The 25297-nt window shown below is 39.3% G+C and overlaps 1 protein-coding gene across 5 annotated transcripts in view; it reads right to left on the bottom strand.

Moving 5' to 3' along the window:
- Positions 1 to 2115: 2115 nt before the first annotated feature.
- The window catches only part of LOC144593568 (pumilio homolog 2-like), a 90445-nt gene continuing 67263 nt past the window's right edge, over positions 2116 to 25297 (bottom strand). For 2 of the 5 annotated variants that reach the window (XM_078399321.1, XM_078399323.1), the window contains exons 13-22: positions 21342 to 21626; positions 18200 to 18436; positions 17259 to 17526; positions 15464 to 15593; positions 13542 to 13676; positions 13284 to 13421; positions 8872 to 8997; positions 7899 to 8020; positions 7496 to 7688; positions 2116 to 6077 (exon numbers count right to left, since the gene is read on the bottom strand). In XM_078399321.1, coding sequence (XP_078255447.1) covers positions 5946 to 6077; positions 7496 to 7688; positions 7899 to 8020; positions 8872 to 8997; positions 13284 to 13421; positions 13542 to 13676; positions 15464 to 15593; positions 17259 to 17526; positions 18200 to 18436; positions 21342 to 21626 — 1766 coding nt within the window. In that variant the 3' untranslated portion in view covers positions 2116 to 5945. The remainder of the gene's footprint in view (positions 6078 to 7495; positions 7689 to 7898; positions 8021 to 8871; positions 8998 to 13283; positions 13422 to 13541; positions 13677 to 15463; positions 15594 to 17258; positions 17527 to 18199; positions 18437 to 21341; positions 21627 to 25297) is intronic. The other 3 variants (XM_078399322.1, XM_078399325.1, XM_078399324.1) reach the window with 2 other exon arrangements.

Here is a 25297-nt window from a genome sequence, read left to right as displayed (position 1 = left end):
GCAGAGGAAACTGACATTCACTGGCTGAAATCTGTCAGTGGGTTTGGGACGTCAATGCTTAGGCTATACGTCTGAGCTTTCCAGCATCCACAGGGGTAAATACCAACAGTTCAACTTGGATCAGTTAACACTTACTGGCAAGATTTGTCCACTTTGAATTAAAAATATTAAAGATTAAGCACAAAGTAACATTAAAACTTCCAAGTAACACTGAATATTTAACCAGACTCAATAATTTAATAGAATATAAATCTTGTGTTTACGTCCCCACCCTGTGGTGGTTCCTATTCATTGAAATTTACCAAATTTACCCAGGTGAAGATCTCAAATTCCTCCGAAATGTTACTGCAACATTATGCTCCATTGCTGGGTTCCACAAGCAGTCCAACACACAAAGACATTTGGCAAATACCAGCAGGCTCTCACTAGGGTCTCTTCTACATCCCGCAGCTCCGCTCTTGCTCCCCCTCCCCCCACTCGCAACAAGGACAGAATCCCCCTTCCACCCCACCAGCCAGCGGATCCAACAAATCATCCGCCAACATTTCCGTCACCTACAACGGGACCCCACCACTGGCCATATCTTCCCATCCCCTCCCTGCGTTCCACAGACCATTCCCTCCGTAACTCCCTGGTCCATTTGTCCCTTCCTACCCAAACCACCCCAATCCCGGGCACTTTCCCCTGCAACCGCACGAGATGCAACACCTGTCCCTTTATCTCCCTCCTCAACTCCATCCAAGGACCTAAACAGTCTTTCCAGGTGAGACAGAGGTTCACCTGCACCCCCTCCAACCTCATCTATTGCATCCGCTGCTCTAGATGTCAACTTATTTACATCGGCGAAACCAAGCCCAGGCTCGGCGATCGCTTCGCTCAACACCTGCGCTCGGTCCGCGTTGGCCAAACTGAACTCCCGGTGGCCGAGCACTTCAACTCCCCCTCCCATTCCCAGTCTGACCTTTCTGTCATGGGCCTCCTCCAGTGCCATAGTGAGGCCCACCGGAAATTGGAGGAACAGCACCTCATATTTCTCCTGGGCAGCTTGCAGCCCAGTGGTATGAACATCGACTTCTCCAACTTTGGATAGTTCCTCTGTCCTTCTCTTCCTCTCCTCCTTCCCAGATCTCCCTCTATCTTCCTGTCTCCACCTATATCCTTCCTTTGTCCCGCCCCCCTGACATCAGTCTGAAGAAGGGTCTCGACCCGAAAAGTCACCCATCCCTTCTCTCCTGAGATGCTGCCTGACCTGCTGAGTTACTCCAGCATTTTGTGAGCAAAACAGTCAATAAGTTTGGGAATTTCACATTTCTGTAGGAATTCTCAACAGTGCAACATGTGCAAAAAAATGTCAGCATTTCCCCATATGATCTCTGGTCCTTACTACATCAACTTGGACACCATTTCCCTTTACTGAAACTGTCTGAAACTGAGCTGGAGAGATAATCTATTTTAGTTATGTTGTTTGAGGGTTAAATACAACCATAATACTGAGGAATTATGCTTTTGCTTTTCCCTCAGAGTTCCATGGGTCTTTTTGTGTCCACGTGAAAAGATGAGCATCAGTTTAAAATCTCATACAAACACAGCATATCTGACAGTACAAGATTCTCCCTGTTCCACAGTGGAGTGTCAGCTGAGAGCTCAGTGCTCAAATCCCCTCGTATGGCATTTCAACCCACAGCTACGCAGGCAAGAATGCCAACAACTGAACTCATTTGAAATGTATGAAAAAGATTTGTCTTTGAGCAGAACAAAAGCTAATTCAACAAATATATATTATTATCCCACAGGAAAATAAGTTTCACACACAATTGTCAAGATAGAGCCCACTGATAAATTTCTGCACAGCATTGGGGTTATGGAGACATCCTATGGACAATTAAGGTATTGCAGTCACATTGAACTACAAAGATTTTAGTTAAATGAAACTTAGAACTATGGTGAAACTGCAGCAAAATAATGCAGGATTCAAATAATTGTTTCTTCCATATATTCATGGACAGTTCTGATAATGTATTTAATTTGCAGTGAAACATGACTTGTGGAATGCAAGATTATATGCTCAAATTGTTAGACAAATGATCATCCGGAAATAATATGCTGTTCTTTTTAATATGACATGATTTGAAATTTAGACTTTCGTTTCTTCAAATGAAACTGAATTAGATCAACATCAGTATGCTTCAGAACATGACAGAAGTAGGAGTCAACCTGACAATCACAAATTTCTGTCTGAGCAATTTCAGCAATGTGAGCAATCAAAAAGATTAGCAAGCAAAAACTTCAAGCTAGTCTACAATTTTGCTCCTTGAATTCCACCTGCAAAACAAATATATTATCTGTGTTCGTGCTTGCCTCTCGTTCAAGATCCTACTATATAGAAACATAGAAAATAGGTGCAGGAGGAGGCCATTTGAGCCAGCACCGCCATTCATTGTGATTATGGCTGATCATCCACAATCAGTAACCTGTGCTTGCCTTCTCCCCATATCCCTTGATTCCACTAGCCCCTAGAGCTCTATCTAACTCTCTTTTAAATTCATCCAGTGAATTGGCCTCCACTGCCTTCTGTGGCAGAGAATTCCACAAATTTCCAACTCTCTGGGTGAAATAGTATTTTCTCACCTCAGTTTTAAATGGCCTTCCCCCTTTATTCTTAGACTGTGGCCCCTGGTTCTGGACCCCCCAAAATTGGGAACATTTCTCCTGCATCAAGCTTGTCCAATCCTTTCATAATTTTAAACGGTTCTATAAGATCCCCTCTCATCCTTCTAAACTCCAGTGAATACAAGCCCAGTCTTTCCAATCTTTCCTCATATGACAGTCCCGCCATCCCGGGGATTAACCTTGTGAACCTACACTGCACTGCCTCAATAGCAAGGTTGTCCTTCCTCAAATTAGGAGACCCAAAACTGCACACAATACTCCAGATGTGGTCTCACCAGGGCCCTATACAACTGCAGAAGGACCTCTTTACTCCTAAACTGAAATCCTCTTGTTATGAAGGCCAACATATGATCTGTGATATCTAAAGCCAAATATTAAGAAAACAGCAGTGCATGGAATTCGTTGATTACGGAATCTCCTGACACTAATTGCATTGTTCTTTCTTGAACAATTTTCTGCACAGTGAACCATTTGCTCCTTGTGGTCATGCTCCCTCATTGTTGCCCATTATGTCTACATTACTGGAGCTCACATAGGTATTTGCATTTGAAAAACATCTTATAGAATTACAAAGTGTGCAACTGTTGGCAGATCGCTTCTGTTAATACTCAATAAACACTGAGACTGAAATGGATAACGTAAATACATTTTCATACAGAAAGCACAACAGGTTTAATTCATACGTTATTCACATTTTTTATATACAGCATATACAAAAATGAATATAAGATTAGTCTATCTTAGCTACCAAGGAGCCAGATGGCAGACCTTATAACACAAAAAATGGTCCATCAACTACCCAAGGAAATGTCAGAGCTTTCTCTAGTGGTTTTGTTCATTTCATACCAATTCTAATTAAAACTTCAATTTTTTTTCACCCTGCTATTCGAGCTAATACTAGAGCACAATCTCATAAAGTGACCTCCTTAACACAGCAAATAAATAGCTGCCATGAAAACTAGGGCTGTGTTGAAAGATGTTAATAAACCCACCTTTGGCTGTATCGATGGTATAGTAGGCTGACACCAAATTACCTAAAGATGGCCAACATGATCTTTCCTGATGATGAATCTTTTTGCAGCTTTCAAAAGGTGTTACATTCCACAAAGCAATTAAAAAACTAGAAAGCAAAGAACAGTGCGAAGTGCACCTTATCAACGTCAGATTGAAAAATACAGATGTCTTTGCAGGAATAAAAGGACTGCCCAAACTAATAGTATAAAATAATCAAAATATTAAAGATTAAACATTGAAATATAAACTAGTTTGAATAATTTAAGTTCAATGATCTTTTAGTATACATTTAAAAAATGACTGCACAGCCCTAATGAAAACACCTTTTTATCTCTTCAATGCTAGGGACATCACATCCAAAGGCATCAAGATAAATAATTCCCAATTATTCCAAATCCAAAAGCCATTCTGTTTATACAAAATACTGACTTTAAGGATCACTAAAATACAATCACAATCTTATCTTTCAGAAACTGAATATACAAAGCACGTTTCAAAATATTTCCAGGGGCAAAGAATACAAATAACTATCAATTATACATATGGTTGCAATTCTGCCTGCAAAACGTCATCAGGAAATGTACATAAGGCCTCCAGTAAAATGTACATCTATCTGTAGTGTTACAACCGAATGTTCAAATAAAAATTTGACAATATCATACATACTTCCACTTAAGGTAGACAATTCCAAAATACAGTATTCTTCTGTACAAAAAGAATTTCACTCTTGAGATGGAAAGCAAGTTTCATTTCCATGGTAACTGGATGTCTCAGTCTAATCTTTTCAATTCTGACTATGCACAACTTTCACTTAGACAAGTAAACATTAAGATTGTAAATTTTTCAAAAATTACCATATGAACAGAATCTCAATAGCTACAATTATAAACAAAACGTACTGTCCTAAGTGATAAAAAGCTAGTTCATTTTTTAAGCCATATAAAGATACAATTTAAAAAATCACTTCATTTAAAGAAATTTACATTATACAACACTGCGAGGGAAGGGGAGCAAGTTAGTGAATGTACATTAAGATGCAAACTTTGTTTTCTAAAGGGTAAAAGACATCTTAACATTTACAGCATCAGGTTTACAAATGTACAATTTTACAACCAAACTATGCATTACTATCAAGTTAGCCAAGCTTCTGATTAAACATTGAAACTGCAGATTCTCATTTGTTTTGAAATAGTAAACTTACACCTATAAATTGCAAGTCTACGCATATACATTATGTATTTAGAAGCAAAATCAGTTTCATTATTTTTACATGTGTTATGTTGGGTTACCAAGACCAACCTTTAAGACCCCCCAATTTTTAAATCGGCCTAAAATTTCTAAATTTTTACGTTGAAAAAGTAAAAATAAAACTGCCACACATTCATAAACCTCCTCATATTAGTTATTCAAAAATACAAATGCCCTCAAATCTTTGCAAAATAGACTGAAAAGCCAAATTTTGTTTAGAAAAAAAAAATCAACTTTTCAGACAATTGTATATTTAGGTAATGTGTATCATAATGATTCCTTACTGCCACCTTGTCCAATGGTTAAATACATATGTATATACATCACTTCTATACATTGTTGAAATAGAAAAGCAGGGCAGTGTTTATCTCAAAAAATAAAACCTATTGAGTATTGACATCTCCATATTAAACATCAGGAATAACATTACATATCAGCCCGTCATTTAAGCACTTCCCTGAATTACATCAAATTTCAACATACCATTTGATGTGCTATTTAAATATTGGTGTCAATAAGTATCTTGCTGAAGAACAATTCAATCTTAAACTATTTCCATCATTTGATGAATGTAGTATTTTAATCAGCATTTTCTATAAGATTAAACTAATCTATTGGGCCTGAGAATGAGTACCAAAGAAAGTATCCAAAACTACCAGAATTTAAAGTGGTTAATCTAAAATTAGAATTCTTATAAAATAAAGGGAAATGATTTTATGAGATATAAATTACAACATACACAATTTAGTTTAATACAAATATTTTAAATTTATATATTCTGCATTTTACCCAGGTTTTCCCATAATGTGCCAGCAAAAAGAAGCAAAATGCACATGGAACTTGGGTGTGAGTTGTAATTAATTGGTAAAATATGCAATTTACAATTAATAGAAATAATTCATAAAATGCAACCATAAAATGTTAATTTTTCTTTCTATCATTAGGGCCAATTTAGTTTGGTACACACAATATTTAAGTAGCACAGGTTCCAATATTTCTTGTGTAAATCAACTTTACATTATTCCATTTTGTGGTCCTCCAATTGGCCCCAGATCAGTGTTATTCTTCATATAATACTTTTCCAGTTTGGCTAAAATGTGTTTTCCATATGTGTATTTCCGTAAAGTTGTAATATGAGGACGAATCTGTATGCAAAAATTTTTTATTTCAGAAACATCTTTTAAAGTGATTTATTCAGTTGATAGTAACAATTTACTTCAAAGGTTATTGTCCACTAAGTTAGTGTCCATATTCACTCCTTTCATTCATTATAAGTCCAAATATTTGAGTTGCAATAAGTTGTAAAATACCCATTTTAATTTACAAAAAAAGTAAGAATAGATTCATAGACAACACAGAAACAGGCGAAAGTCGCCTAAGCAGACTAAGGGGCCTGAGCAAGTCCCATTTTCCAGTACTGGGCCCATATCATATCATATCATATCATATACATACAGCCGGAAACAGGCCTTTTCGGCCCTCCAAGTCCGTGCCGCCCAGTGATCCCCGTACATTAACACTATCCTACACCCACTAGGGACAATTTTTACATTTACCCAGCCAATTAACCTACATACCTGTACGTCTTTGGAGTGTGGGAGGAAACCGAAGATCTCGGAGTAAACCCACGCAGGTCACGGGGAGAACGTACAAACTCCTTACAGTGCAGCACCCGTAGTCAGGATTGAACCTGAGTCTCCGGCACTGCATTCGCTGTAAAGCAGCAACTCTACCGCTGCGCCACCGTGCCGCCCCATGTCCCATAGTTCAAACAAATATGGGCTTGGTCTTTGAAGTTCTTTTTAATTTTATTGGAAAGGTATCATCTTAAGTTGTAATTATACTTTAAAATGTATCCCAGGACACAGTAATAATTATTTTCCTAACTGTCATTGATAAAGACAGTCATGGAGCATGGAAACGGGTAATATGGCCCATTGACCCTGTGCTTTTTATCAAGCACCTATTTACATTCATTTTAAACTAATCCTGATTTATTCTCCCCACAGTCACATGGGGAGAACACGCAAACTCCTCTGCACATGGGGAAAATGTGCAAACCCCACCTGTGCATGGGGAGAATGCGCAAACCTCACACGCACAATGGAAGAACGTTGGAACACACGCACACAGGGAGAACATTGGAAGAAAGCACAAATTTCACTTGCCCACAGGGGGAATATGCAAATTTCACCCCCACATGGGGAGAACATGCAACCTCCACCGGCCCACGGGGAGGATGTGCAAGCACCCGCGCACTGGAAGAACATGCAAACTCAACACACAGAGCAGGATCAGGATTAAACCAGGGATGCTGGGGATTCGTGTGTAGGAAGGAACTGCAGATGCTGGCTTAAACCGAAGATAGACAAAAAAAACTGGAGTAATACTGTGGAACAGGCAACATTTCTGGAGAGAAAAACTGGGTGATGTTTTGGGTAAGGACCCTTGTTCAGCTGCTCCATTAGCTTACTGCATTTACATTTTATGTTTCTTAGATCATTGAATTGTACTTTAAATATTCATCAATACTTGAATTATCAAAGGAATCAATAAAATTTACCTTGTGCATGATAATTTTACGTTGAGCTGGTTCTGCTACGTCAATCATCTTCTGAACCACATAGTTAGCATATTGATCTTTCATCATTGTGTATAAGGCACTGTGAGGGCCATCATTCTGACAGCATATCTCATCAATCAATAAAGCACGCTCAGCACGGGAAGCATGGGTGACACACTTCTCAACAACATTGCTGGAAAAAAGTCATTAAATCTAATTCAGTGGTCAAACAAAAGATCTCTATTCAAATTTTGTTGTGCACAATAGCAGTGAGAGGGATCATTAATTAAAGACAATATACTGTAGAATTTCAGATGTTCTCACAACATTTGGGAATATTCTTCTCATGCTATTATTAATTAATATGTATGTATACATTCACATGAAATTTCTATTCTTATACCTGGCAAACTTGTGCTGACTTAGCGCAAGAACCTTCCCCCTTATTTCAGCAACAATCTTACTCTTATCTTCAGGGCGCCCATGTTCCAGAACATGCTGAATGACATAATTTCCATACTGATCCTAATTAAACAAACAATAAAGAATGTTACAAATCAATTCAGTGAATCCTCATGGTCATAAAAGGCATTTTTAAAATGTTTTCTGCACCACTCCCCACACACACATCATTCAGTCACCAAATCTCCATCAATCAATAATGGACAATCAATCAATAATGAAACACAAATATTTTGTTAGACGGGGTTGTTGAATTTTGGTTCCCTCTGATACCGAGTGTATCGGATACTGGAAAACGCCTCGAACAAAAGTAAAGATTACGAGCTTAAAGAACTAGGTCTATTTTCTTTACAGCTGCATAGACAAGTGGTAAACAAAATTAGAAAATGGTCAAAGAAAGACACAAAATGCTGGAATAACTCAGCGGGTCAGGCAGGACCAGTCAGGCTCCTGGAGAAAAGGAATCGGTGATGTTTTGGGTCGAGACCCTTGTTCAGACTCTTATAGAGGTGTTTAAATCATTAGAGGATTAGCCGGGGTGGTACAGTAACAACATTTAAAAGACATTTGGATAGGAAAAGTTTAGAGGGATATGGGCTAAACAATGGGATAAGCTTAAATGGGACAACTTAGTCAGCATGGATGAGTTGGGCCGAAAATAACTGCAGGATTGCAATTTTATAATGGATAAATAATTGGGATTGAAAGAATTTATGCTCAACATACCGAATAATAAAGTAACATCTGAATAAAGACACTCAATGGAATGAGCATCAAATCTGAAATCAAAACCATGGTTCTGGATGTTAAAACAAAGAATGTTTTGTTGGGCAAATCCACATCCTTGTCAATATGAGGGGGTGTAGAATAAATTCATTTATTCTTTGTTTTGGAGTGTTAACTTTTTTCCTTACCTGCACTAATTGTTCAGTGTGCTGATGTAGTTCTTCTAAGATTGGAAGAGTCTGCTCAGGTGTGCAGTGCTCTAAAATACGCTGAATAACTCGACAACCATAAGGATGGGTTGACAATACAAATACCTGGAATAAATGACAAAACCATTGCAGAATTCTTCAGACTTTTCTCCAACATGAATCTTGCTTCCTTTGTAGCTAACAATAATAGATATTTTCTTCAGTGAAAATATTTTTAAGATGAAAAACATTCAGGAAACTTATTTCAAAAAGACATGGTTGAAGAGATGCAAATATTCCGGAGAAACTCTTAAATCCATTTTCAATATGCACAAGCACTGTTATCCAAGTTGCTGAATAATTCTGTATCTGATAACAAATGACGTCCTCACCTCAAACAATAAGCAAGAAATTGTCAATTCTTATTACTTTCCAATTATCCGTGTTTGTAACAGAGATAGGGATTTGTAATATCACATTCCAAACTTGGCATTTATTTATCAATATATCTCCAATGAGAAGTTCAAGTCTTTATCAGATGGAAAAATGTGAGGGAAGTATGAATTTTTGTTCATAGTAAGACCAATTTGTATCATACTGTTTTGAGGTAATGCATGCTAACAAATGCCCATGAGTGGAGATACTGCATAATAAAGTTACATCGGGTGCCCTCCATTTATCTCAGGTCAGTGATTTTGAATAAGTCTTCAACTCAGCTGGATGTGCTGAGTTGCAAAGTTTTGCTACAAAGTTGAGCCGCAGCAAACCAGAAAAATAAAACATCAGATACTGGCAATATGAAATTTAAAAAATGAAATCAAGCATCTTCGGAGGGAGAAACGCGGGATTAATTCTTAGAGGTGATTCACCTTTCATCTGTGTTATTTAATCTGGTTTCAGAGGGATGGATGACTCACCTGAAATCAAATTACCTGACCGATCACTTGAGAATAATGGAATTCTCACATTACATTGTTGGGGCAAGAGTGAGTGAACACTGAGCTCATTTTCATTGGTGGTGAAGTGTTTTGACTACTTATTTCAACAAACATAATTTTTGCTTATAATTCTGGTGACCTCAAATTTATTGGAACATTGCCATAAATTCTTTCTCTACTGAAGCTGTAGTAATATTACTGTAATAATTGATATTACATATCATTGGCATAGCAATGTTGGTATACTGTCTCTTACAATTTATTTTTGGCCCACACTTCATTCACACTGTTTGATCTTTACGCAAAAGACAAATTTGATTTTTTATTTATCAGGCCATAGATAAAGACAATGTACATACAAAATCCTCAAAAGTGCAAAGGCTCTGCCCCCAATCTTCCAATCCACCATGGATATGAGGATTGGTGTCAGAGGAGTGGAGGACTGAAATTGTTGCAACTTTTAAAAAAGTGACTTTCATGAGTTTTTTCTGGGATCTCCAGTTTCCTCCCACACTCCAAATAAGTAGAGGTTTTTAGGTGAATTGTCTTGATATAATTGTAAATTGTCCCTAGTTGTGTTGTATAGTGTAAGTCTGCAAGGATCGCTGATGGGCGTGGACTCGGTAAGCCAAAGGGCCTGTTTCCGCGCTGCATCTCTAAACTAAACTAAACCTAAATGTTGAAGACAATGGCGTTCTGCTTAAATTTAAGTTAATCTCAGGACAGAGAATAAGTACGGTTTGAAAGAGATGCTCTAAACATTGTGTTTATGGTGTTGATGAAGGAATTAAACATCATTATCTAGTAAGAGCAGATTCAAAGACTGGTGAACACACTTAACATGATTACATGATTGCAAATGAAATTGTTTGCATGTAACTTTTCTGAAATGAGGGAATGTGATCTGGTATGTATTTACAAAAGTGTTGGATAGATTTAAGTGACCATCAAAACAAAATGATAAGGGAGAAGGGTAGGGAATAGAAGTAACTGCATAGCTCTATCAAAGAGAGATTAATTGAACCAAGTGAAGGAGATGCATAATCGCTTGAGCCCACAGCGACTATGCACAAGGAAGGTTTACCTTCAGGTCTCGAAGCCCTCCGTTTCTTCCTCGACCGTAGAACCAGCCAATCCCCATCGACCAACACTCTCCTCCGCCTAGCAGAGCTGGTTCTTACCCTCAACAACTTCTCCTTTGACTCCTCCCACTTCCTCCAAACCAGAGGCGTAGCTATGGGCACTCGCATGGGCCCTAGCTACGCCTGCCTCTTTGTCGGGTACGTCGAACAATCCCTGTTCCAGACGTACACTGGCCCCATCCCCGAACTCTACCTCCGCTACATCGACGACTGCATTGGTGCTACCTCTTGCACCCATGCAGAACTCACTGACTTCATACACTTCACCTCCAATTTCCATCCTGCCCTTAAATATACCTGGACTATCTCTGACATCTCCCTCCCGTTTCTGTACCTCACCATCTCCATCACAGGAGACAGACTAGTGACGGACATTTACTACAAACCCACCGACTCGCAGCTATCTGGACTACACTTCTTCCCACCCGGTCCCCTGCAAAAAGTCTATCCCCTACTCCCAATTCTCCGTCTACGCCGCATCTGCGCCCGGGATGAGGTGTTTCACACTAGGGCTTCAGAGATGTCCTCGTTCTTCAGAAAACAGGGCTTCCCCTCCTCCATTATAGATGAGGCTCTCACTAGGGTCTCTTCTACATCCCGCAGCACCGCTCTTGCTCCCCCTCACCCCACTCGCAACAAGGACAGGATCCCCCTCGTTCTCACCTTCCACCCCACCAGCCAGCGGATCCAACATATCATCCACCAACATTTCCGTCACCTACAACGGGACCCCACCACTGGCCATATCTTCCCATCCCCTCCCCTCTCTGCGTTCCGCAGAGACCGTTCCCTCCGTAACTCCCTGGTCCACTCGTCCCTTCCTACCCAAACCACCCCAACCCCGGGCACTTTCCCCTGCAACCGCACGAGATGCAACACCTGTCCCTTTACCTCCCCCCTCAACTCCATCAAAGGACCCAAAGTCTTTCCAGGTGAGACAGAGGTTCACCTGCACCTCCTCCAACCTCATCTATTGCATCCGCTGCTCTAGATGTCAACTTATTTATATCGGCGAAACCAAGCGCAGGCTCGGCGATCGCTTCGCTGAACACCTGCACTCGGTCCGCATTAACAAAACTGATCTCCCGGTGGCCCAGCACTTTAACTCCCCCTCCCATTCCCAGTCTGACCTCTCTGTCATGGGCCTCCTCCAGTGCCATAGTGAGGCCCGCCGGAAATTGGAGGAGCAGCACCTCATATTTCGCCTGGGCAGTTTGTTGCCCGGTGATATGAACGTTGACTTCTCCAACTTCAGATAGCTCCTCTGTCCCTCCCTTCCCCTCCTCCTTCCCAGATCTCCCTCTATCTTCCTGTCTCCACCTATATCCTTCCTTTGTCCCGCCCCCCTGACATCAGTCTGAAGAAGGGTCTCGACCCGAAACGTCACCCATTCCTTCTCTCCCGAGATGCTGCCTGACCTGCTGAGTTACTCCAGCATTTTGTGGATTACCTTCAATAATTATTGTTTGGCAAAGATATTTTTCTAAGGAACTTGTATGGTTAGTTTGTCTGTTTAACCCTTTGTGAATTTAAACAATGGCTTGGCCATTGTTTTATAACCTTATAACGCACACATACCCAATCAACAGAATAAGCTGTCAACAGTTTATTCAGTTAAACGATCATGTGTGGTGATAGGCCAAGAAACAAATTCTGGAATATTTCGCAGTTAGATATAGGTTCATTCAGAGAAAATACTCAAAATAAGACAAAAAAACATTTGGCTAATTATCAATCACATTGCAACCAAAATGTAGTCTGATAATCTGAAGTACGTTTGGGTATCTAAACGTTCCATATAAATGAATACCTGATAAAATAATAACTAATTCTAAAAGAATTGGTACAGGATACATTTTTTCTCAGGTTGAAACACTGCAGATTTGTAAACTGTCAAATAACTTCTTTATTTAATGGTTTTGTTCAGCTGAGAAAGTAACTTAACTCAGTGTCAATTATCTGTACATAATTTGCCAGTTACATAAATTAACCGAGATTATCCAAGAATATCACAAGTAGTAAGCACTGTACTATCAGAATATTGTCGCAATTTTACAAAAACATATTCCTGGTATGACTTTTATCATGTTGAAAACTTGTGAATGTTCTCTCCATGATTTACTGTACTCTTAAAATAACAGAAAATTGCCATGTAATCATGGCATTTTCGACAATCTTTTCTCAATTGGGTGAGGTTCCAAATTAGAACCATCATTTTATAAATTTGACTGGTTTGAGTGTTAGCTTAATAAGCTCCACGATTGCATCAAATTTGGCACATAGGAATAAAGTGGTCACCACGTGTTAGGATATAACAAAAGTAAGTGCTTACCTGCCCTTTAAAAGCATCAATAATGAACTGGAGAGACTGTGGTTGCACACATTCAATGCACTTTTGAACCACGTGGTTTCCATTTTGGTCCTTAACACATTTTAAAACGTGTCCATCCAATTCCTTTACCATATCATTCTGCATTGAGAAGTACATCATTGAAATAAAACTTAAATTAAGAAAATTATACTAGAATATTAATAACTGTGCACCAATGATTATCCAAGTTTTAATTATAAAAAAGCTGTTCAAACTTACAATTACCTGCTGGTCTGCTGAAATGGATTCTAAAGCCTTCTGAATAACACGACAACCATACATCTGCAGAGCCAAGGGTAAAACATGGCCTCGGATGCGCTGGGCTAAAGCTAGTTTCTGATCCAAACTTCCAAACTAAAAAATTAAAACAAACTCATATATTTCATGTCAAGTGAGATGCAAATCGACCATCTCAAAGGCTGCAAAATGTGTGAGGGGGGGAGGAAAGGAAGGGTGATGGTGAAGGAAGCCGGTAATAAAGTAAAGGTATTCAACGACATACTTTAAACAAATATGTAAAGCAGTTTGGACCAAGTATTAACTGAACAGTGGAGAGACATGAAAACTACAGATGCTGGAATCTGTGGCAAAAAGCCAAGTACTGAAGGAACGTCACGGGTCAAGTAGCATCCGTGAAGGGAATGGGCAGGTGACATTTCTGCTTGGGACCCTTCTTCAAACTGCAATAGGGAGGAAAAAGCTGGGAGAAAAATAAATTTGGAGCAGGACAAAGCCTGGCAAGTGATAGGTATTTACAAGTGAGAGGTGGCTGATTGGCGGATCTATATTTCCAAGATTTTGAAAGAGCTGGTTTTAGAGATGATGAATGCTCTGGTTATCATTTTCCAAAGTTTTGTAGATTCAGGAGTTGCTCCTGTCAATTAGAGGAGGAGAAAATGTGACCCCCACTGTTTAAGAAAGGGGAAGAGAATAGAGTAGCGAAAGTGCCAGAATCTGCAATATAGGCTGGAATAAAAGAAAACCTTGAAAAAATTAATAGGATCATGCAGTCAATATAGATTTGTAAACTAACAATTGTTTTTGCTAATCTGTTAAGAGTTTATTTGAGGATGTCTCGAGTGGAATAAGTAATGGGGAAACTCAGCGGGACAGGCAGCACCTCTGGATAGAAGGAATGGGTGATGTTTCGGGCTGAGACCCTTCTTCAGACAGGCGGTTATTTGGATTTTCTGAAGGTTTTCCATAAGGCTCAGAAGTTGTGGATCGGCAGGGTTCAAGTAATGGAGTGTGGTCTATACTGTCAAGGAAAGAGAAGTAATCATCAGGCATGAAACAGTGCGAATATACAAATCTTTCTCAGATTGGCCTGAAACTAGTGGGTTATCACAGAGACTGATGCTTGGGACCAGCTTCTTGTGATCTATTATCAACACCTTGGTTGAGAGAAAGAAATGTATTTCCAAATTTACTGATGATACTAACCAAGGTAGGAAAGTAGTATGTGTCAAATGATGAGAGAATGGATAGTGCCGATGTTCACATGGATCTCTTTGTGCTTGTACGTCATTATGCCAACGCAGCAAGCAATTAGGAGGGTGAATAGTAATCAGAGCCTTTATTGTAAAAGGTGTCAAGGAACTACAAATACATGGAATCCTGAGCAGCAAATAAACCGTGGAAACTGCGGGGTAAGCAGCATCTGTGGAGGAAATGAGCAGACGATGTTTTAGGATGGGACCATTCATCAGACAGAAAGATTTGATTACACACATAAAGATGTTGTATTCCAATTGCATGGAGTCTTGGTGATACTAAACCAGGAATATTGTGTACAGTTCTTATCTTTAGTCACAAAATGATGCATTTTACAGAGGAAGTACAGGAAAGTTTCATTATACTGCTTCCAGGAATGATGCATTCCTGAAACCTGGTCATTGTGTAAAAAGGGATTATTAGATTTTTGGTCATTGATGGAATCAAGGAATATTCGAATGGGCTGGAAAATATCAGGTAAAAAGATCAGCCAAGACTTTGATAATGGCAGAGAAGGCTCAAACTGCCTGACAGCCAACTCTTGCTTCTAGTTATGATCCTAGCACACCCAAATCATCAGGACACAAAAGTTAAAGTAGCCATTATATTCTCAAAACATTTTTTTAAACTTTAGAAAATATGCCTACCTCAAAGAATTTCTGTATTACATAATTTCCAAACACATCAGTCATCAGTTGATAAGCTGCTTGCAGGATTTCACTAAAAACCATCTGCCGTTCTGCAGGCGTAGCTCGTTCTAATTTTTGCTGGATGAATCTGTCAGACACCCCCCAAATAAAATAATGTCATTGGCTAAATGCTAGAACCATTCAAAGATCAATTTTTCCTCAAAACATTTCATCAAGTAAAATTCTTTACATAATTGAGACACTCAGGTTAAAGTGTAGGGAAGAACTGCAGATGCTGGCTTAAATCGAAGCTAGATACAAAATGCTGGAGTAACTCAGCGGGACAGGCAGCATCTCTGGAGAGAAGGAATGGGTCTGAAGAAGGGTCTCGATCCAAAACTTCACCCATTCCCTCTCTCCAGAGATGCTGCTTGTCCCACTGAGTTACTCCAGCATTTTGTGTCCACACTCAGGTTAATTGCCTACTGAAGCCCACAACTTTTTGCTGTCAAAGCTGAGATGCCATTTTAAAAAGGAATGGTCTTATCATAAAATGTCAGAAATCTTCCTCCTTCATGGTGGCAGGAGGATGTCTCAGAAATACAAAATATGTATAACTCCAGCACCATCTAAACAGGACACATAGGTCAAGGCATACACAAATTACAGCAGTTGCACAATTAAAAAAGACAAATCTGAAAATGGTGCATAAAAAGGGAAGACTAGTCTATTTGGGCCAGTAAATAGTTGCCCAACAAGTTTTCTTTTTACATCGCAAGTAGTTAGGGTCTGGAATATACTGGCAGCATCAGTAAAGGATTCAGATTCAAGTTAGCATTCAAAGTGAATTGACTAAATACAGTATCCATAGTAAGTTTTAAGGCTAATGGAAGATGACAAGAGAGTGGGATCAGCATGATTACTCTTACACACAAACAGGGTGATCACAACAGGTTGAAAGGCCTCCTCCCTCTGTGCCTTAACTGCTGTGATTCCTTTGACAGCACTAAACATAGAAAATAGGTGCAGGAGGAGGCCATTCGGTCCTTCGAGCCAGCATTCAACGTGATCATGGATGATCATCCAAAATTAGTACCCTGTTCCGACTTTTTCCCCGTATCCCTTGATTCCCTTAGCCCTAAGAGCTAAATCTAACTCTCTCTTGAAAACATCCAGTGAATTGGCCGTCGCTGCCTTTTGTGGCAGAGAATTCCACAGATTCACAACTCTCTGGGTGAAAAAGTTTTTCCTCGTCTCATTCCTAAATGGCCTTATTCTTAAACTGTGACCCCTGGTTCTGGACTCTCCCAACATCGGGAACATTTTTCCTGCATTTACCCTGTCCAATCCTCTAAGAATGTTATATGTTTCTATAAGATCCTCTCTCATCCATCTAAATCCCAGCAAATACAAGCCCAGTCGATCCATTCTTTCATCATACATCAGTCCCACCATCCCGGGAATTAACCTGGTGAACTCACGCTGCACTCCCTCAATAGCAATAATGTCCTTCTTCAAATTAGGAGACCAAAAATACACATAATACTCCAGGTGTGGTCACATCAGGGTCCTATACAACTGCAGAAGGACCTCCTTCTCCTAAACTCAAATCCTCTCACAATGAAGGCCAACATGCCATTAGCTTTCTTCACTGCCTGCTGTTCTTGCATGCTTACTTGCAGTAACTGTACTAAACTTGTACAAATAAATATGGTTCCAAATTGTTAATCAATACCATGAAATTAATTTTATTAAACTTGAAAACATATGTCCACTTAAAAAAATCTAAAAAATAGTGTGCAGATCATTTTACCTAGACCCATGTTGGTCCTGGGAGAATTCAACTATGTGACCAACCAAATCACGTAGTTGAAGATTAGGGAAACGGTTATTTCTGAAGTCTTCCAACAGCCTACTGCGACCTGAAGGCATGATATCAGATCTGCTGTATCGAAGACGTGAGGGAGGGAACAGCTGACTGCTGGAGCTGAACAGACTTGTTGAACCAGTTCCACTACGACTTTTAGCTTCGGCACCAGGTGCTGCAGATATAAACCGACCGCTGCCATTTGTCAGTCCGCCTGCAGTGAAAATATATGAAACAACTTACCCACACACAAAAAAACAACGCCCATGAATTTACTTGATTTAAGATTTATTAACTTTATAATTCACTTAACTATTTAAGATATTCTTGAAGTTAAGTGTGAAATCTAAGGGAAACAATCAAAATGGAGCAATACAATAAAATGAACCTTAACTATTTAAACAATATCCCACAAATCAGCTGTATTTTTCAATGAATGAAAGCCCATCAGAAGTACACAAACATTCAATGATAAACACATCAGTCCCAACCGCTGTGCTGCAGATGTGCATACCAGGCAAGATTTTGTATCGGTGATTATCTTACCATAACAAAGGAAATAGAGCTTTCTTTTTAAGAAGATAGTCTCCACACGGCCAGAGATAAACACCAAAAAGAAAATTTCATTTTCGTTAATTACTGATAATCATTCTTTTTATTATAAGCAAAAGCCAATAACATCTTTGGCATAACAGGTGTCTGAAGGATTACTGCATTAAATGATAAGGCACAAAACTAACTTGCAAAAACAGAATTATAAAGACTAATCTGACTTAGTTTGGACAGTAAGTAATGGTCTGTGTAAGACTGAAGAGAGTTAATGGAAATACAGAAAATTGCACACTAAAACAAATCATTATCTATTATGGAATTTAAAAAAAACATACCAAGGTGCAGAGTAGATGAAGATCCCTGTGAGGAAAGGGATGGAGGTGGTGTTAAAGAATGACCGGGATTCTGGCTAGGAAGAGACATGCCAATTGGACCAGGCGAGGAGGAGAATCCCAAGCTGCTGTAGTATTGCTGTCCTATGGGAGGCAGATTGCTGTTGGGTCGTTTGTATAGATCAGAGCCCGTAGATAATGATTCTCTTCTGGATACACTGTTGCTTCCAGAACTGCCAACTGTAAAATCAGTGTTTTGGATACAAGATCAATAAAAGCATTTATCAGCATTTTTATTATTATTGACTATTGAGTTGTAAAAATTATAAACCAACAAGGGATAACTGAGATGATTAACAACCGAATTACTAACTTTGTCTTGGCAATTTTCATGTCATTTCAATTATATTTACCGATGTCCACAGAAAATAACAGAATTATTTAAGAACAAGATGGAGTATACTTTGTTGTTCATTTAAAAAAAAAGTTATACTGTAAAGGAAGAAACACGAGTTTAAGGACAACTACATTAGGGAAAATCTAGACAAATATTGACTGTCATTTGAACACACTTCTGAAAGTAGAAAATTGCATTGATACAAATGGAAGTCATGTAAACATAACCTGATAGATTTAAAAAATAGATAAATAAAATGCAACTAATAGCTGCATTTTCAATATGCTTTTAACCAAGTACCACATTGTTACTTAATTACTTGGGCAAAGAAACACAAAATACATTGAAACCGGCCAAGTTTCAGTAATAAAAATAAAATTTAGAAGCATATGAATCTTCAGGATAACTAAACATTTGTTAGGTCAGATCTTACTGGCTAAAACTGCAGATTCCAAAAGGAATCACCTTTTTCTTAGTCATCTAGAGGCCTGGAATTTACAGACATACACCGTCAATTCCGCAATAGAATGGGAAGGGGAGTGGAGCGTGAGGGTTGGCTCACTTCTTGGATATCACATCAAGTCAGATATGGCACAGAATGAAGGACGGCTTGAATTTATGGTTCACAATAAAAAGGCGCAGTACTGGAGTGACTCAGCGGGTCAGGCAGCAACCCGGGAGAATATGGATGGATGATGCTTCGGGACGGGACCCTTCTTCAGAATTGATAGTTAATTTAAATAGATCAATTTTTGAAAAGCAAAGTGGTCAAAAAATATGTCGAGAAACCAGTATGGATGGCCTGGGAGGAAAGAAAGTGTTTTTGGCTTGCACAAATGCAACCATCTGAATCTGGTATAATTTAAGGGTGCGGAATATATAAGATGCCTATAAACCTGGTTAAGTTTCTTGATTCGGGACAACCTTCAACAAGGTACATTGAGTTCCTCCATCGTTTTCGTACATGGTGGTAATGAAAAACACATGATGTTTAATTCCTAACTTGAAATTAGCAAGCCGCAAATAACTGAATGCTTATTTAAAAGGCCCAGCTAAAATCGTTTTTTTAAATCAAAGAAAAGCCATGTCAAAATTTGTGCAAGCTTAGCATTTTTTTCACAAATACAGTAAACTCTCATATGCCTGTCTAAACTCTCATATGTCCCGTATTTATGCACCCCAAATTCTCGTGCAGCCAGCAAAAATTTATACGGATTTTATTTCAGGTGTTATGCAAAGCAAATGTGAAATGATATTTTTAGTTGATTATATTTATGTTTGGACATAATAGCATTGCAAGTGTGGGCTAGCTGCCCTAGCAGCTGCGGCTTGCCTGCAGTCTGTTTGTCTTTTGTGTTTTTTGTCTTAATTGTAGTGTTTAGATATGATGTAGTGTTTTTTGTGGTTGTGTACTATGTGGGTGGGGGGGGGGAACTGTAAAATTGTCTCTTCTGAACAGAGACCCGACTTTTTTTTTCTGGGTCATGTTTCCGTTCCCACTGCGGCCTACCATCGGCCAAACACCTGGCGGCCTCCAGTTGGGACCACCTGGGCTCTGGTTCGCAGAACCCGCGGACCGGGCTTCCCATCTGCGGAGCTGGCTGCCTTCAGAGGCTGTGGTGGCGCTGCAAGAACGGCTGCGACTCGCCTTCGGAGGCTCCGGCCGCGGGCAGTGGGCCACGTGGATTTCGGAAGCTCACAGACCCCGATTCGCCCGCCCCGAATCGCGGGGATTGGGTCGGCCCGCCGCGTACCTTTCACCGTCCGGCACGGCCTGAAATAGGTCGCGGGATTTTCTCCGCCCGGCGGGGGCTTCAATGTCGGGAGCCCCGACCGCCCTGACGTGCAGCGGCAGCGTCTTCGCCCGCCCCGAGTCGCGGGGCGTGGGTCGGCCTGCTGCGGACCTTTCACCGTCCGGGGCGGCCTGGAACGTGGCAATTTCAACAGACTGATCACGGGAGAAGACGGCAGGGGAAGAGAAAAGACATTCTGGCCTTCCATCACAGTGAGGAGGTGACTGGAGGAGACTCACTGTGATGGATGTTTCTTTTTGTTTTGGTGTTGGTTTATGATTGTGTGTATTATTGCATATTTTTATTGCTCATTGTTGGATTGTGGGTAATCTTTCATTTCACTGCACATTTATGTGTATGTGACAAATAAAATTGACTATGACTATGGCTGAGTAGAAATCGCCAGACTGGGAAGATTTGGCACTTCGTGTGATAAGGAGCCGTCATTCATTTTGATTTATTTTTGTTGCATTTTACAACGAATGTTTAGCTTGAAAATATAGAATTGTAGCGTGAATCACTTATTTAAAAGGGTAAGGAGATGACGGCATGCTGCAATTTATTTAAAAGTTCATGCAAAGAATATCAATGTGAGATGCGCAGTGATTTTTTTTTGAGCAATTCTTCTGCAACTGGCATCTTTCATTACTCATGGATGCACGATGGCTGAGAGTTTACTATATGTAGACTTTCCCTCTGCAGGTGCGCACGGAAATAAGATTAAATGAAATTGACATTTGCACGGTTTCTATTACAAATATATTTACACTTTAAATTAAACTAAAACTTGTACAATTATTGCATAATTTTTTTAGCACCATTTTCCAGCAGACTGAATAGATGCCAATGAAGAAAAGGTTGATTTTGTTATGCTGTGTCTGGCTGATGTAACTACTGGAACATAGTATTCTTCACTCTAAGTATGTAAATGCAAACATACTGATTACTTAGGTACCTGCTGATCCAAATCCTCCAAGTGCTGAGCCAATTGCAGCACCCAGCGAGTTGCTGCTCCCAAAACCAAGTGAAGTGTTGTTCGGTTGGCCTGGCCCATGAGAGAACAATGAACTGCTCTGGGAACTATTTGAAAGGGAGCTACTGCCATAAAATGAGTTTGACTGCATGTTGTTACTTTGTTGTTGCTGCTGTTGCTGTGGTTGGTTTCCAATTGTACGGAAGAGGCCATTTGCAGCTGCTGCTGCTAAGCTGTTTGCTGTTCCATTAGCTGAAGCTGCCACGGCTGTTTTAATAAAATTGCATACAAAAAAATTAATGCCGCTGTGTTAACAAAATAATTTTGTTATAATTGTGAAAACAATGAAATATCACACAAATGAAAACGGTTCCATTGTAAATAGCAGATGTCAGGCAATTATTTAAAATACCAAATGACATCAACAGGAAAAATAGTACCACAGACAACCATGTGAGGAATTATATACTTCCATGGTAAACTCACTTTCACCGAACTTCCAGTTAAATTAAAAATCAAAAATGAGCCGAGGAAATTTCTTTGGCAATCTCTCCCAAAAGTAGTAAAAGGTTGGAAGGTGATTAAAATTCTACAAAACACTCTTCCAATATGGGCATTTCTCGGAAAGGATGGTTTCTGTGGAAAATGAGGGGATCCTACATGGCAAGGTTATTCTTCCTCATTTCAGTATTCTCCATCAGGATTCTTCACAAAAAAAGAAAACATGAAACATGTAGTGAAACACCCTGTGAAAAGATAGATCAGTATTTTTCCTTCATTTGGAAGCAATGCGAATTGATATTATTAGCAACAAGGCTAATCAAGCATGGCCACAAAATTATATAGAGGCAACAGCAAAATATCCTAGACTTATTGTAAGTCACTGTTGTATCAGATTCATGCAGTTTTCTGCACTATGAATAGTCTTTGATAAATTGGACAGGGTTTGAAAAGAAAAAAATATATATATTGGGAATAGGTTTTGAACTATAAGAAATTGAAACTACATTTTGTTTTGAAAGAGTATGGTTGTGCCATTTAATTTAGTTCAGTGAGGTACATTAAATGAGCCATGATAAAATCCAGCCAAAAGAACTCGCATCCCCACCCAAAAGTGAATTATGCAGAGCAAACTAAAACCCAAAGATAATAGAGCACAGCAAGATAGACCACTCGACCCTAAACACTGTAGTATGTCACGGCGCCATTTTAGTAGGCAGAAACATTTGGAAAAAAAAAGAACAAAAATCTGTGAATTGATAGATGAGATATATTCTGCATTTTTATGGTATCATCACATACTGTTCCCCCAAAACACTGATTACACTACGAGAGGCATAGCGAACAGCAGGTTTTGCTTACTAAACTGGCGGACATAATGCTCCTTTGCGTACTACACTTCAGTATAGGCGATTTTGACAGTGTGGTTCATCTTGCTCCTCTAGTATCTTTGCTAAAAACCACCAATCATTTGTCCATATCTTTGTCAAGCAATTTTGATAATTTCCCAAACCCAACTTCCCAAGTTTCCCAACTAGGCAGAAAAGTTAACGTTAACTAAACCAGTCTTTTAAAAATAGTGTTTTCAATTTTTCTTTTATAAATGACATCTGACTAAAGATATGTTAAAATTAAGTTGTTTGCCTATGTATTAAACATCTTTCAAACTATGATGAAAGTTTGATCAATATCACCAGACAAGGTGGAACAATGCAAACAATGGATATAGGCAAACAAATGTGGCTAAGGTGATCAGCCTGCCTTCCCTCAGCTGTAACTCAAGAATACAGAACAATTAGATTGTTGCACAAGGGGACATAGTAGAAGGGATAGTGTGAGTCATTATCTTTCATGTTCTAATCCAAGGATGATTTTTTGAAAATTCTCTGTATTGTGAAATGAAACAAGTTGACAAAATGCCCCAAGCCACAATTCATCGCATCTTACTTTCTCCTGGGAAATACAAGAAATGTGCAAAGCACAATTGTTTATGGTTCAGGTCATAAAGCAAACTCCCTCAGACATTCAAGTAGAATAGATCACTTTGTCATCTATATACTAAAACTCCCGTTTGTTATCTTGTTTGTGACTGAACTTCAGCCAAAACGGTACACGATAGCGTGACAATTTTAGGCCCACATTACTCACCATTGTCACTTTAGTGATAATGCAAGTAGTTTCATTGAAATCGGTGTTGCATTTTTAAAGTTATTCACATTTTAAAGTTTAAAAGGAGGGGGGATGGGGGGAATGGGGGAGAAGGGAGAGGGAAGGGGGTTGAGGAGGGGGGGAGGAGGACAGGGTGCTGCATCAATGCAGGAGTGGTTTGGGCCCAACGGGTGCACTTTGTCTAGTATTTCAATAAAAGTAAAAGTCACAGATTGATTTTTGGATATGCCGATCCCTTGCACAAAAAAAATCTATGACAAACCTGAATCTCGTTACTTGGATATATACAATGACAGGTAACTAAATATTCCATGGAAACATGCCCTTCCGAGGCCAAGTCAAACCAGTTTATGGAAACTAAGCAGGCTTAAATACAAGTGAAGGTGGAAAACAATGGAGTTTAGTTCATCCATTTTAGACAGAAGCATCAAAGAAATTTATGGCTAACCTCCAAAAGTGGGCTTCAGTTCTCATTTTATACCTGAACTAGACTAAGTGGACTCGTTGGGCCCAAACCTTTCCTGCATTGGTGCAGCATCCCCCCCTCCACCTCCCCTCATCCCTCCCTCCCTACCCTCCACCCTCCCTCCTCCCCTTCCCCCACTCCATCCCCCTCCCCACCTTATCCTCCCTTCCCCCCTCCCTCCACCCCCTTCATCCCTAGGAGATAGATTTAAACTTTAAAATGTGAATAACTTAAAAAATATAACACCGATTTCAATAAAACTTCTTCCATTAGCACCAAAGGGATGACAGTGAGTAAGGTGGGCCTAAAATTGTTGCGCTATAGTGTACCATTTTGGCTGTAGTTCAGGAACAAACAAATGAGAGTTTTAGTATATAGATGAAACTCCAAACAAAAAAACTTAATGGAGAGATGGCAAGCCACACTTTAAGATATTATCTCCACCAAATCCAAGTTTACTGCTTGGTGATTTACTGTTTGGCAATCTTAAAGCTGTTAGACAAGATGACAAGATACTGGCAGCCTAAGCATTGACCAATTTACTGACTAATCTTAATGGCATTGATACATCCACTTCGGCAACGATTTTCATTCAGTCATTCAAGCCATGAGATACTGATTCGCATTAGCACGTCAATGCATGGAGATTAGTGAAATTTGTGCTGCAGAGTAAGCCTGTTTGCAAAAATATATATATAATTGCAATCGGCTAAGATCAAATAACCCATGATCTTCCTGAAGGCTTGAGGGCCATATGGCCTACCTCTAATTCCCTTTATATGTTTTTTGAGTAACTTTGTGTTTCACATTACACACAATTTATACTTATAGAGTGGGTGAACTGTTCTTAGAATTCTGTTTAAGTTTGCAAGCTATCAGAGATACGGTACATTGCACAATGCATCTATGGATTTCAAAGAAAAAGACTAAGAACTGTTGATTGGGAATATCAAAGGGCAGCTAGGAAGTTACATTTTAAAGACAATATAATAAAGAAATATTTATTATTTTTAACCACTTTCAAAAATGAAAGACTATGGAAAATTAAAAACTTGGAAAGCTACATTAGCCATAAATCTAACAATTCAATGGTTTCAATACAATTTCAAGAAATGGTTAACTACAAGAAAAATACTTGAAATCAATTTAAGTTTGTGGTTGAAGCATAAGAAGCCGTGCCTAACATCTTGTTTTCAAAGCATTTATCCTGTTTATTTGTGGCTTAATTTTATCAGAATCTGGTTGGTGCTTTGAGGGAGAAAAAAATGACAAAATACTTCCCACTCAGAGAAAATCTACAACA

This window comes from Rhinoraja longicauda, chromosome 5 (genome assembly GCF_053455715.1).
Source record: "Rhinoraja longicauda isolate Sanriku21f chromosome 5, sRhiLon1.1, whole genome shotgun sequence".
In the NCBI taxonomy this organism is placed as follows: Eukaryota; Metazoa; Chordata; class Chondrichthyes; order Rajiformes; family Arhynchobatidae; genus Rhinoraja; species Rhinoraja longicauda.
Note: the sequence above shows the minus strand (reverse complement) of the source record. Positions and strands in the feature narration are given on the sequence as shown.